Raw genomic sequence first — 15,111 nt, forward strand, 5'->3', positions numbered from 1 at the left:
TTTTTTATTTGTAACTTTACATTTTTGGGGGGGAAACGTAATTTTTTTTTTTTCCCCACTCAACTTTATTGCTATCACATACGTTAGCTAAGAAAACCCCCTTATGTGATAGCAAAATATGTGACAGGTCCTCTTTATGGAGACATTAGGGTGTCTCCAAGACCCCTAATGTCACCTAGGACCCCCCTGAAGAAGCTGATGAAGCACAGATCTGCTCCATCAGCTTCTCTCCAGCATCTGAAGCCGGAGAGTGACACAAGAATGCGGAAGTGATGTAATATACAACACTTTCGCATTCTGACAGCGGAGAGGGGACCGGAGGGAGCTCGTGTACCGACCTCCCTCCGATCCCCTGTGACAGAGGCTGTATGCTGGTCCCAGGACCAGCTTGACAGCGGGAGGGGGGAGCCGCAGAGGGGGCGCACATCACGGGACCTCATACAAGCGATCCGCCGGCTATAGATCGCTTGTATATTAACGGGCATCGCTGCCTCTTTTCAAATAACGGGCATTTCCCGCTTGCGCCCGGCGGCGCGCACGAGGTGGTGTGGCTGAGCGGACGTCTAAAGACGCCCGCTCAGATCTAGAGAGCTCCTGGCCGGCCGTTTTTTACGGCCGGCTGGGAAGTGGTTAAAGGATTTTATCAAAAGTCTGTACTTTTTAATAACTATTTGATTTAACCCTTCAGTGAATGGGTAGGGGTACAAGTACCCCTTACTCATTCACAAGGGGGGGCATCTGGGTGCCCCCTTAATTAAAGGGGTACCCCGATGCAAATAGGTCCCCTTGCCTGCAGGGTTGTGAGGAAGAGGCCCTTGTCCCCATCGGCATGGGGACACCCTCCCAATGCCGAGGGCACGTAGCCTGGTAAGGCGCAGGGAGGGGGGTGCTCGATCGTCCATCCCCCCCCCCTTCCTGCCGGGCCAGTGCTCGGATCAAGGGTCTGGTAAGAATGTTAGGGGGGGCCTCATGTTTTGTTTTGTTTTTCCATTTTTTGGGGCTGGGGGTCCCTCACAACATTCCTACCAGACCTAAAGGGTCTGGTATCAATTTGGGGGGAACCTCACGCTTTTTGTTTGTCGCCTTCTGCAGACTGTAAAAAAAAAAAAAATTCTAATGTCACTGTGCTGCAACGAAGTTTCGTCCAATAAACGAAATTTCGTCCAGACTCCCGCTAGCAAATTTCAGAGTTGGAAATTCGGATTCGTTTACATTCGTTATTTCTGTAATTCGGAATTCGGATGCATCAGAATCTCAGAATTTCCAAAATTTCATCCGAATTTCGATTCGGAACAAAACAAATGGTACATGTCTACTTTGTATCTCTCTATCTCCCTCTGATCAATGTTTATACGCAATGTTACTTTCATATTTGTATCACTCCCGGGATCTCCCATCAGTGACCAGCAGCCCCCAGTTGGCCATCGCAGTGTCACTGATACAAATGACCATCCCGGAGCCTCATCTGTTCTCCTCATTTTTGGGGTTTCTTCATTTTCCATCTCTCAGCTCCGATCTTCTGTTTTCTTTTAAACCCATTTTGCTTCTTTTCTGCATATTAATCATAACAAAAATTGTGGTTGGGATTTGTTGTCGCTATGAAAGTTCTGTCCACATTTCTGATGTGTCTCCTCTCCCAGGTCTCCTGTGTCTCCTGATCACATCCGTGTCATCCGGACCGGTGTATGTGCGGAGCGGAGCGGACATCACGGGATGTGATATGACGTGTCCTCAGGATGATGTTACTCTGGAGCTGTACAGACATTGCGGAGGGAAGGAGAAGACATTGCTGGAACGTCACTGTTATTACAACCACACTATATCACATGACCCCAGACTTCACCTGGACACAAGGAGCGGCTGCTGGAAGCTGACACCGGCCAGGAAGGATGATTCCTGTGTGTATAAGATCTGGTGTCACTGTGATTCACAATATCTAATGTCCTCTACAGACATCCGTGTGCTGGGTAAGAGGCCGTATCCTGCACGACACAACATCACACTTCTCTCCGCACTGCATTGTACTCTACAGGAAGACGTGTGTCTGTTATACAGGATGAGGGAGAAGAGTAAATGAGGGGAAATGAGATCTTCATGTGACGGGTTTCCAGTATTGCCCCCTGACCATTACCCATCTGTCCTACGCAACATGGCACTGGAGGGTTGCGTGGTATAGAGTATATAGCTCACAGCACAATGTGGAGGGATATGCAGTATATAAAATAAAGCACAATGTAGGGAGTGGTATGAAGCATATAATATATAATACAGCATAGTGTACAGAGGGGAGTGGTATGGTGAATAGATCATACAGCACAGTGTAGGGAGTGGAGTGGTATGAATGAAGATAAACAAAGATAGACATGTTTGATGTCCAGTCATGGCTTGCTCCATAGATGCAGTACAGTCAGGGCAACAATCAGAAATTTTTCAGGCTCCTTACACAGCTTTAGGCCTGCCCCCCCTGCAGAATAATACTACCAGCTATAGAGGAGTATAAATCCCAGCAATACATAATACAGCAATGCAGACTATCACCAGGTATAGAAGACTACTAATCCCAGCAATACAGTATACAGCAATGCAGAATAGCACCACTTGTAGAGCACTGCAAATCAACATTTTAAAGGTTTCCACCTAATGCCTCCTCCTGCCCTCTGAGCTCCACCTCCCCCCCATTTGGCCCCAATTCATCCACACTGGCTGTAAGTCTGTACCTGCTTGCTTCTGCCAAACCGCCCACCCCACGACAATGTTGGGCCCCTATTCAGCCTTGGGCACCGTCTGCTGTCCTCCAATTTAAAAAGTAAAGATCCACAGTGTCTCTGTCATTGTTCAAGCATCTGATCATATTGTCTGCAAAAGTGTCCCCCCCGAGGGGTGGGGGGGACGACACGACTGTTTGCAGACAACGTGAGCATCAGTCAATGTTTGTCTCTCCCCCCTTCTCTCTCAGCGTCAGTTGGTCTCTCTCTCCCCCTTGGCGTCGGTCAGTGTCTCTCTCTCTCCCCCCTCTCAGCGTCTGTCGGTGTCTCTCTTTCACCCCTTCTCTCAGGGCCGGTTGGTGTCTCTCTCTCTCCCCCACCCTCCTCTCAGCGTTGATGGTGTCTCACTCTTTCCCCCTCCTCTTAGCATAGGTCGGTGCTTCTCACTCTTCCTCCCCCCAGTGTTGGTCCGTCGGTCAGCCATCTGGTGTCTCAATTTACTAATTTTCTCGGTCTCTCTTACAACTAGGGATGCACCGATACCACTTTTTTAGGACCGAGTACGAGTACCGATACTTTTTTTCAAGTACTTGCCGATACCAATTACCGATACTTAAAGGGACAGGTCACATTTTTTTCTAAAGCAATACAAAATAATGATTTTAGGTCAGTTTCTTAATATTATGAAGAACTGTAATTCAAAAGACAACATGAAAATAAAACTTTACTTTGCTTAAATTGTCACAAAGTTGTATTAAGTACTCATCGAAATTTCTCATAACATGTTTGTTAATTAAATATTACACAAACAATAACATTAATAAGAAAGGTGCAATACAGCAATATATAACAGTATAACAGTGCACTCACTGTGTACTCATAGAGAGGAACAGTATGGGCTAGATTACAGTTCTTTGTCAAGCTTTACAGATGCTCTCATTACATTTCCAACCCCATTAAAGTCTATGGGGTGAGAAATGTGAAGAGAGCATCGGTAAAGCTTATCAATCAAGTGTAATCTAGTCCTATAATTAATTATAGGAGGAGTGAGTTAACTTCTATAATTTTTCTAAAGCCAGTGGCAAGTTTTTTTTTAAAGAACAGAAGCATCTCTGCTTGGTCAGCTAGAAGTCTGTTTCTGCTATCAGTAAGGACATTTGATGCAGAGCTGAACAATCGTTCACTTTCCATGCTACTGCATGGCGCTGAAAGATATATTTGCGCCATTTAATCCAGAGCCAAAAATCTCACTTTATTAACTGCCCAGTACAGGAGGGGTTTATCTGAACGAGGGCACAGTGATCTCTCCAAGGTATGCGTCAAGCTGTATGTTGGCAGCCGTTGGAGCACTGGTTCCAGAACTTGACGTTAATTCACCAGAAATTTGTGCAAAGACACCGTCCACACTTGTACTTGGCTTGTCACTGCGAGGTCATTTGGCAGATGGTTCCCCATGCATCTCGGGGGGGATGTCGGGGGTTTCCTCAGAGTTTTTCTGCAGTTCGAGCATCAACATTTCTTTCATATGCCTGGCATTCTCAGCATTAGAAACGAATCGCTCCTTATACATAGAAAGAACAAAGCAAAACAACATTGATGAATGATAAATAATTAAGCCCCTTACACCAGTACTGGTTGTACCCCCCTGATGGTGGCCCTGAGTACAGTCACAGAATGTTGTCATCCTTGGAAAGTTACTGGCAGGATCACCGGGTGTAACTAAATGGGAACCCCTCCTGCCAAAAAAAACAACTAATGCAGCCGCCACTTAAGGACTGGTAATCTGCAATATATTCAATTTCTGTTTTGTGGTTTAGAAATGTGAGAAAAATATAATATACATATGCAAAATTAAATAACTGTATGTGGGGAAAGGTGCTGCTGGTCACTTGACTAAAGATCAGTGCATATACAAGAGCTAGCACTCTATTCCATGTATCTGGGCTCTGTCCCGGTGACACATGACTGATGGTGATTGTCCTTCTGATAATTCCAGATCCGATTCTCATCTCCAACATAACCGGTAACGGCAGCCGGCTGGGTCAGGACATCGCTGTGAGCGTCCAGTACTCTGGAGAAGAGAGCGCTGTGACCTGGGAGGTGGACAGGGAGCCTCTTCCTGAGAGATACCGGCTGATAGATGACAATAGGACGCTGATTGTCCCCAGTGTGCAGAGAGACGACGCCGAGAGGACATTCCGGGTCAGGATCACAAACCCGGTCAGTGAGGAGACCCGGGAGCACCGGCTGGAGATCAGAGGTAAGAGGGGCAATTACTGGGGTAATAATCTGATCTGTATAGAAGAAGGATCATAATGTGACACAGAATAGTAACATTGTATCTCTTCTCTGCTCTTCTAATGGAGGAGTAAGCCTATGACACACTGCACACGAAGGTCCGCACAAACAACTGCTCCTCGCTGCTTCGCGTGCAGTGTGTCACAGCTTTTATACAGGTGAGATGTCACATGACCACCGAGAATACAAACTGATACATTGTATATTTATCATACATGTCTCTAAATTGTATACACTGTGCATTTAATTCACTTTCTCACAGATTTTGATTCACTTAAGACGCTTCTCGTTGCTGGTCTCGTTATTCGTGTCTCAGGAATATCGGCAGCAGTGACTTACATCATATATCGGGTAGGTAATATTTCATCTGCCTCTCTATAGTACATTATGACACTGATAATAAGAGGAGTCGGTGTGTGGATGTAGAATCCCATTTCTCATTATCACCACCTGCTAGCTGGGCTCACACTGAATGTACTAAGGCAGGGGCCCCAAACTTTATAAACAAAGGGCCAGTTCACTGTCCATCACACTGTATGGAGGTCAAATTGTGGTCAGTAAGAATAAATAAAATGTCCCGGCATCCGTGGAAGTAACAAATGGTCCTCCAGCAGTGGCCAGTGGGAGTAATAAATGTTCCTAAAATGGTGGCCAGTGAGAGTAATAAATCTCCTGTGTGTCTGTCCCTCATTCCACCTCCAGTGTCTGTCTCTCCTCTGACCATCCTTCCACCTCAGGTGTATCTGTCCCTCCTCTGTCCATTTTTCTGCCTCAGCTGTCTGTCTCTCCTTCCTGTCCCTTCTTTGACCAGCCTTCTGTCTCCAGTGTGTTTGTCCCTCTTCTGACTGTCCTTCCATTCTTGTATCTGTCTATCCTTAAACCTCCAGCTTGTCTGTCCATCCTCCCATCTATTATGTGTCTGTCCCTCCTCTGTACATCCTGACTTGAGAAATCCTGCTGGGCCTTTGAACACACACGGCCGGTTTTCACAAAGTCAGTTGCTCTTTACACTGATATACTTTATCTTTAGTTTGCAAATATTTTAAATAATCAAGTTAAGTGATGGGGAAAAGTATGTGAACCCTTTTATTTTACTTCTTGGAATGGAACCGCCCTTATTGAGAATAACCTTAACCAAATGTATTCCGCACCTTCGGAGTATAAGAGGCATTGTGCTCATTGCTATTTACAAAGCTGTATCAGCTGATGGTTGATGCATCTGGAATGTCTTTCTGGAGCAGCTCAGTGTAGATCACAGCACAGAGTTTCAATGGGCCCGAGATCAGAACCATAAATATTTTTTTTTTTAAATAGAATTTCTTCTGTTTTAGTTCCTCTGTTGATTTACTCTCAGGTTCTGAATCCTTATTTTTCACAAACGGATATTTGGATGAGAGGCGCTCACACACTGCTGATGAGTTTTCAGGTACATCTGGGAGTGTTTTCTTTTTTCTATGGTTGACGCAGAAGTCAACAAATGCCAGAGTTACTTCTATCAATTTGGTTGTTATTCTGGATTTCATTGACTCCTGTCTGAGGATTGCAGTGTGCCATCTGTAGGTGACAGAATCTGTATATATTTGTACATTTCCTGTCTGTGGACTGATGAAGGTCTCTCGTATTTGAGATCTTCTGTAACCGTTTTTTAGTCTATTTGAGCGCCAATAAATCCCTCAGATGTACTTTTATAATGGCAGCAAGAGCAAACACGTTTAACACAAGTGAAAGTGGCCAAAAGGCTTTTCACTACTAATGCGAAGTTGTTCTCCTCTGGTCAGCACTCCATTCCTCGATGGGTGCTTATGAAGGGTGGATGGGGCTGGCTGGACTATCTCCATCGCAGTGCAGTAGATGACAGGTAGGTAGGCCTCATGGTCTCTCTGGCGCAATGGAATGGGTGTGCCATTTTGCACTGCGACAGAATTATCTTAATTCTATTAATTAGCTGACTCCAGTTTTGCCCAAGGTTCACATACTATTTCAGTGGCCTTGATTATGGAAACCATTTGTTCACTAAAGATCTAGAAATAAATATGAAATAAATATTCTGCATTTTGTGTTTATTGATTACTGTGATAAATGTGAAATAACATTTTAGGAGTCATTATTACAGAACATTTCCTGTCATTTCTCCCACATTGGTGTCCCATGGTTGTCTGTTGGATAACTCCGCCCCCTTACACTGTTCATTGGGGGGGTCATCTCCTGTGTGGGGGGGTCAGGAAGCCATCCCTGTTTGTACATGAAGAAGCTTCTTATAGGGGCAGTGGGTGGATGGCTGAGGGCTGAATACAGTGTAGACAATGAGGTCATACAATGGAGTGTATGGAGGTGATATATCTGACCTTTTATTCCGGGTTTTATATTCTCAGAACAGTTTCTGGAAAAAAAAGAAGAGCAAACCAAATGACATTAAGAGCTGGGCTCTGACCACACTGCAGGATGGATCTTTGCCTCTCACCGCCCAGAATGGATCTCTGCCCTCTATAAAGAATGGATCTCTGCCCTCTATAAAGAATGGATCTCTGCCCTCTATAAAGAATGGATCTCTGCCCACTATAAAGAATGGATCTTTGCATCTCACCATCCAAAACGGATCTCCGTCCTCTATAAAGAATGGACATGTGTCTATGACAGGATATGGACCAGTAGCTAATGACCTGGCAGATCCAGATATTGATGAAACTGAAGAGAATTTATAGCTTGAAGATGATAAATTATTGAAGAATTTTTTTAGGGTCAACACTGGGAAATGGTTACACATTTAAAATTTGGCTCTTCCATGATGCAGTACCCCTGGCAGGTGGCATAGCCCCACCCCCAGCTCAATGGGTGATGAACAGAACACCTAATGTAGAATTAAACTCTCCTTTGTTTTTGCATATATCTATTGCAAGCAAGCAGTAGATCAATGGAAAAATTACCAAAAATGTAAAAACGTACCTGTGTCTACGCCGCTCGCTCCCGTCTGAAGATCTGAAGCTTCATCCTGCACGGCCGCTGGAGATGGTGCAGGCGCATGCACATGAGAGATCTTCGGTGGGGAGAAGAGGAGACACGCAATGGAGCTGAATGCACGCAGCCCCCAGAGAGTGCACGTTGTACAGACACCGTGGGACAGGAAGAGACAGGAGTCTGCGGTGGATCAGAGATCGGCGCCAGCGCTGGAGGGACTCCTGAGCAAAGGCGTGCGAATGTCTGACGCACGGGAAGTGACGCTCCAAACCTTGATGAGTTGGTCTATTAAAATGGACCTGCCCTTGTCACTGTGCTGATGGTCTTTCAGCTGTGTGTTCCTGTGCCCGTTGCTCTGTTGGATTTCCTGCCTGTACCTTCTTGACCCGGATTGTTGGACTCTCCTTGCTTGCTGCCTGCCCCTGACCTCGGCCTGTTTCCTGGACTTGCTTGTTGCCAGCTGATTCTGTACCTTCGCTGCCCGGCTGGTTCTGATCTTTGGCTATCCTTTTTCTATGCTCCTGTTTCCTGATTTGGCTTATCCGCTCCTGGACATTTCCTACTTAAGTGATTGATCCCACCAGTGGCACTCGTGCTACCCGCCGTCCTTTCACACTCTGTTCCCACCTCCAGGGGGTGTAGGACGCGAGAAGCAAGAGAAGCCTCCTCATCTGTCGATCTCTGACCATGTATGCAGGGCTGCCATCAGGGGGGGGTACGTCCGATACTCATGTAAGGGGCCCAGGCAGCCTGGGGGGCCCGCCCGGGACCCTTACATGAGTATCGGCCGACAATGAAAGGCAAGGAGGCGGCCAGGCCCCCGCAGCGCCCGAGGACTGGCTCTAGCAGTGCAGGGCCCCAGCATTGGCGATCCAGCAGCTTCGAGACAGGCTAGGGTCCCATCAGCACCGCTGCTCGTCTGATGTGGGACCGGACATGTAAAGCCATGTAAGGGGCCCCAAAATTTCTGATGGCTGCCCTGCATGTATGTAATAGCCTGTCACTGAATAACAGGCTATTACATACATGGTCAGAGACAAAAGTCTTGCGATGGTTGTCAGGTGTATGGGCAGCTTTAGCACTTGCCCCTAGAGGAAGAACTTCTGTATTACATCTGAATCTGGGCCATACATACCGTGTTTCCCCGAAAATAAGACACTGTCTGATATTTTTTGGGGCTCAAAAAAACGCACTAGGTCTTATTTTTTTAATGTATAACAATCCAAAGTCAACGCAAATCCAAATGAAAAGCATCCAAAACGGCAAAGTTAAGAATCGGGTGATCAGGGCAATCAGGGGCGCCGTACCTTTCCAAGAGCAATTTGGTAACCAATCGCTGGCCAGAATGGGGGAAGCGCGCTTTCACTATGGATTCCTCACAGGCGGGGGGTGCATTTGGTATCACTCCGCCTGTGACATGCGCTGGCGCTATAGAGGAGGCATCGGTTTATGCGGCTCTGCTCCCTCCGCTGCCGCCTCGCTTCCTCTAGCGCTGGCTTCGTTGGCACCGCTGATTCTCTCCCGCGGCTCTTCAGGTTCCCCCCTTATGCCACCACCGGCCCCGGGGATGGTCACAACTAGGTCTTATTTTCGGGGGAGGTCTTATATTTGAGCAATTCCCGAAAAAAGTACTAGGTCTTATTTTCAGGGAAACAGAGTATCTGCCATCCTGGCTATACCCAGACATTTCTATCTGCCTGCTGCCACAATATCAAACAGAGCACTTAGTTCTTGGTGTGAAGGGACTGTGATAAGATGGGGACTGTGTAACGTTTATCTTCTATTACCAATCTTCCATCTGGAAGTACTAGGATGCGATGACACCGGAGTCCCCCTCTGTGTATGGAGGAGGGGTGCTCTTCTATTCTACATAGATGAATGGAGATGGACCTCTACTCCTCGCTGCTCCTGATTCTTCTGCTCCGTGTCAGGAGATGGGAGATGTATCAGGCGGCCATCATTGTCTGTATAGGAGGAAACCATTATTGTATTACAAAGTATAAGAGGACTTTTGCTGTAACGCTCCCCCCTCCCCCTCCCCGGTATCTGTAGCTGGAAAGATAATATAACTCCAGACCTCAATAAGCAGCAGCTTCTCCTTGTGTGTCCGGGATCCCTGAGGAGGGTGAAGACCAGGGCGGCCATGATTCTGTATATACTCTCATACAGGGATACGGAGTATATAATATTGTGTATATAATCTGAGTCACTTCTATTATTTTATTGTGTCAATGTGAAATGTTTTATAATAAAATGTACCAAGAAATAAAACCTTTCTAATGTTACATACGGAGGTTACATTGTGTCTGTGTTCTGAAGTAGAAACGGTGCGCAGTGCCTTGTGGGGGGCGCTCGGCAGGGGGGCGAATAGCTCGCCGAAAACATGAACTACCGGTGTTAGAGTCGAACTGTTACTCGACTGGAACATCGAGCCCATCCCTAGTAGTGGGTAGTGATCAGGGGAGCTGTGTGTCCTCGGTGTTTGTGGATGAGGTCTGTAGTAGGGAGTGAGTAGAGATCGGGAGAGCGGTGTGGTCCCGGTGTTTGTGGATGAGGTCTGGAGTAGGGAGTAGAGAGCGGGAGAGCGGTGTGGTCCCGGTGTTTGTGAATGAGGTCTGTAGTAGGGAGTAGAGTTTGGGGTGGTCCCGGTGTTTGTGGATGAGGTCTGTAGTAGGGAGTAGAGAGCGGGAGAGCGGTGTGGTCCCGGTGTTTGTGGATGAGGCCTTTGCAATGACATCTGGTTGGTCTGTATGTGGGGGCGGATTTTGTAGAATATTGGTCCTTTTTCCCATCCAGGAGATCAGTCTAGGGTGACAACGCCGTCTATCTATGAATGCAGTACATGGAGCGTTGTCACCTGAGGACAGGAAGTGTCATTGAATTACCAGGTGAAGATGAAGGAAATGAATGCCGGCGCCCCATCCTGGCTGTGTCTTCTGTTGGAATGCATTCGGGTGTTACAAGCGCCATATTCTTGGGGGGAAGCTACGGCTGGAAGTGTTACTAAGCTGGACTCCTGTCCGACGACTACATACCGGGGGTCAGACCCACATCTGTGAGCCGTCTTACCTGCCAAAGGATCTATAATTCCCTCCGGCCACTTTTCGGAATCATAGTACAGTCAGAAAGTTAATTATGGAATGCAGTGATGTCATCTTCCTGCTGGAAGCATCCTGATTGGATAATGAAGGGGGCAGCAATGCACTTAATCACCGACTCCGCCCTCTCCTGCTGTCAGCACATGTGCACTCAGCAGAGCCATGATTGGCTCCTACCGTTGCCCCTCCCCTCTCCTAGTCTGCTGTTCAGGGGAATGATAGGAGGGTGATGTCAGAATCGGATACTTATACTAGTGATGTGTAAAAATAAATGTAAATCCCGCCTATCTGTGATCAGAAAAGGGGAGCTTGTAGATATCCAAAGGAAACGACCCGCTCCACTCCAAATAAATTGAAAACACCGGTAGCTTTATTCATCTGAGCAACATGAACAGAGACTCCCCTCCCCCCACACACACATGAGGAATGTTTGTATGTTGTTTTTGCTGTCTGTATGTATTTATATGACTCTGCTCTGTCCGTATATACCGGATCTCCTGATATCACTGTGCGCATAGAAGACATGTAGGGATGACACGTGACCTGTGTACAGGAAATCAGCGCGCTGCATTCATGGCTAATATTGTGGTCGGGCTATTCTCTGTGGTTTCCTCGCCCTCCCCCATAGACGCGCTGCGAGGACACGGGCCGTGTACAGAGGACCTGTCTAGTACAATGGAGTGACACGGGCCGTGTACAGAGGACCCGTCTAGTACAATGGGGGGACACGGGCCGTGTACAGAGGACCTGTCTAGTACAATGGGGGGACACGGGCCGTGTACAGAGGACCTGTCTAGTACAATGGGGGGACACGGGCCGTGTACAGAGGACCTGTCTAGTACAATGGGGGGACACGGGCCGTGTACAGAGGACCTGTCTAGTACAATGGGGGGACACGGGCCGTGTACAGAGGACCTGTCTAGTACAATGGGGGGACACGGGCCGTGTACAGAGGACCTGTCTAGTACAATGGGGGGACACGGGCCGTGTACAGAGGACCTGTCTAGTACAATGGGGGGACACGGGCCGTGTACAGAGGACCTGTCTAGTACAATGGGGGGACACGGGCCGTGTACAGAGGACCTGTCTAGTACAATGGGGGGACACGGGCCGTGTACAGAGGACCTGTCTAGTACAATGGGGGGACACGGGCCGTGTACAGAGGACCTGTCTAGTACAATGGGGGGACACGGGCCGTGTACAGAGGACCTGTCTAGTACAATGGGGGGACACGGGCCGTGTACAGAGGACCTGTCTAGTACAATGGGGGGACACGGGCCGTGTACAGAGGACCTGTCTAGTACAATGGGGGGACACGGGCCGTGTACAGAGGACCTGTCTAGTACAATGGGGGGACACGGGCCGTGTACAGAGGACCTGTCTAGTACAATGGGGGGACACGGGCCGTGTACAGAGGACCTGTCTAGTACAATGGGGGGACACGGGCCGTGTACAGAGGACCTGTCTAGTACAATGGGGGGACACGGGCCGTGTACAGAGGACCTGTCTAGTACAATGGGGGGACACGGGCCGTGTACAGAGGACCTGTCTAGTACAATGGGGGGACACGGGCCGTGTACAGAGGACCTGTCTAGTACAATGGGGGGACACGGGCCGTGTACAGAGGACCTGTCTAGTACAATGGGGGGACACGGGCCGTGTACAGAGGACCTGTCTAGTACAATGGGGGGACACGGGCCGTGTACAGAGGACCTGTCTAGTACAATGGGGGGACACGGGCCGTGTACAGAGGACCTGTCTAGTACAATGGGGGGACACGGGCCGTGTACAGAGGACCTGTCTAGTACAATGGGGGGACACGGGCCGTGTACAGAGGACCTGTCTAGTACAATGGGGGGACACGGGCCGTGTACAGAGGACCTGTCTAGTACAATGGGGGGACACGGGCCGTGTACAGAGGACCTGTCTAGTACAATGGGGGGACACGGGCCGTGTACAGAGGACCTGTCTAGTACAATGGGGGGACACGGGCCGTGTACAGAGGACCTGTCTAGTACAATGGGGGGACACGGGCCGTGTACAGAGGACCTGTCTAGTACAATGGGGGGACACGGGCCGTGTACAGAGGACCTGTCTAGTACAATGGGGGGACACGGGCCGTGTACAGAGGACCTGTCTAGTACAATGGGGGGACACGGGCCGTGTACAGAGGACCTGTCTAGTACAATGGGGGGACACGGGCCGTGTACAGAGGACCTGTCTAGTACAATGGGGGGACACGGGCCGTGTACAGAGGACCTGTCTAGTACAATGGGGGGACACGGGCCGTGTACAGAGGACCCGTCTAGTACAATGGGGGGACACAGAGCGTGTACAGAGGACCCGTCAAGTACAATGGGGGGACACGGGCCGTGTACAGAGGACCCGTCTAGTACAATGGGGGGACACGGGCCGTGTACAGAGGACCCGTCTAGTACAATGGGGGGACACAGAGCGTGTACAGAGGACCCGTCAAGTACAATGGGGGGACACGGGCCGTGTACAGAGGACCCGTCTAGTACAATGGGGGGACACGGGCCGTGTACAGAGGACCCGTCTAGTACAATGGGGGGACACGGGCCGTGTACAGAGGACCCGTCTAGTTCCAGTGAAGCCCTTCAAGTCACTCTGCACCCTGTTATGTGACCCTGAGACTCCCGTCATCTATGGAGGACGCGTCCTCTTCACCTCTACATAATAGATTGGACTCAATGGTATTGAAAAGCAAACTGCACTTTTATTTAATATGTGCAGTCACACGGGGGATAAGTGAAATTAATAAAAAAAAGTGATTAATAAAAAAGTAAAAAATAATATTAATTTTAAAAAAATGACAACAAACCCCGCCCTCCCCCTCCCCCAATTGCATGTGAATGAAAACGTGTGCATAGGGCATGAAGATGTACATAAGGGACGATTGTTGGAGGGAGATCAATAATTCCACATCCAGAGCTCGCCGTCACGCTCTGGCTTTGAAAGCGTCGCCTATGGACAGTTTTGAGTATTCATTTTATTTATTACAGGTATTTATAGAGCGCCGACAATGTACGCAGCACTTTACATAGTTGCACATTCACATCAGTCCCTGCCCTCGAGGAGCTTACAATCTAAGGTCCCTATCATCACATGCATACATAGAGGGCCAACCTACACCCCATTCCCACTAAGCGATTTGCGCCGCGATGTCGCGCATTTGTGCCGCGCGATATCGCGAGAAGTCGTCGGCCAATGCTATTCAATGGAGCGGTCTTAGCTCCATGTCGCTCCAGCAGGACCCTTTTTTCGGCGGATTTTGCGCCGATTTTTCTATTTTTCAATGGAGCCCGGTGGTGAAGGTCGCGCTACCGTTGCTGGAACGTCGCGCCATCCCGGCCGCGCGGCTCCGCCGCTAAAGTTAGGGGCCATAGAGAGGAGCCACTTAACCTACCAGCGTGTCTTTATTAGAGAGTGGGAGGAAACCCACGCAAGCGCAGGGAGAACATACAAACTCCTTGCAGATGGTGTCCTGCCAGGTTTCGAACCAGGGACCCAGGGACCCCCCCCAGTGCTGCAAGGCAGAAGCGGTAACCACTACCCCACTGTGCTGCCCAGTACCATTTCCCGGGCGCACGCTATTTTAATATGACCCCATCTTTTAGATTTTACATTTTTTTCCTTAAGGCCCCATTCACACACGAATCGGCCGGCACGTACAGCTCTGTGCTGTACCAAGTAGCTGCCGGGAAGGACAGGTGCTGCGTGTGATTAGAACGCAGCCCCCGTCCTTCTCTATGGGGCTACGCGGCCATACGCAGGGTGCAGGGTGCGGGTTTTCTGGCCGAGACGCATACATGTTCCATTCCGGCGGCGTATGGATATGATTCACCCGCACCCCTACGGACCTGCAAATGAGGTGAGCGTAGGGGGGGCGTACGGCCGCGTAGCCACATAGAGAAGGACGGGGGCTGCGTTCTAATCACACGCAGCACCTGTCCTTCCCGGCAGCTACTTGGTACGGCCCCGCACGCAGCACGGAGCTGTACGTGCCGGCCGATTCGTGTGTGAATGGGGCCTAA

General features: G+C 49.0%; 1 protein-coding gene across 1 annotated transcript in view; it reads left to right on the plus strand.

Annotated features, from left to right (window-relative positions):
• Nucleotides 1-5,067, plus strand: part of LOC108801725 — a 28,899-nt gene extending 23,832 nt beyond the window's left edge. The window contains exons 7-8 of the mRNA XM_018573632.1: nt 1,510-1,967; nt 4,702-5,067. Coding sequence (XP_018429134.1) covers nt 1,510-1,967; nt 4,702-5,021 — 778 coding nt within the window. The 3' untranslated portion in view covers nt 5,022-5,067. The remainder of the gene's footprint in view (nt 1-1,509; nt 1,968-4,701) is intronic.
• Nucleotides 5,068-15,111: the final 10,044 nt, after the last annotated feature.

Source organism: Nanorana parkeri, unplaced genomic scaffold (assembly GCF_000935625.1).
Source record: "Nanorana parkeri isolate BGI_ZX_2015 unplaced genomic scaffold, ASM93562v1 scaffold2465, whole genome shotgun sequence".
Classification (NCBI taxonomy): Eukaryota; Metazoa; Chordata; class Amphibia; order Anura; family Dicroglossidae; genus Nanorana; species Nanorana parkeri.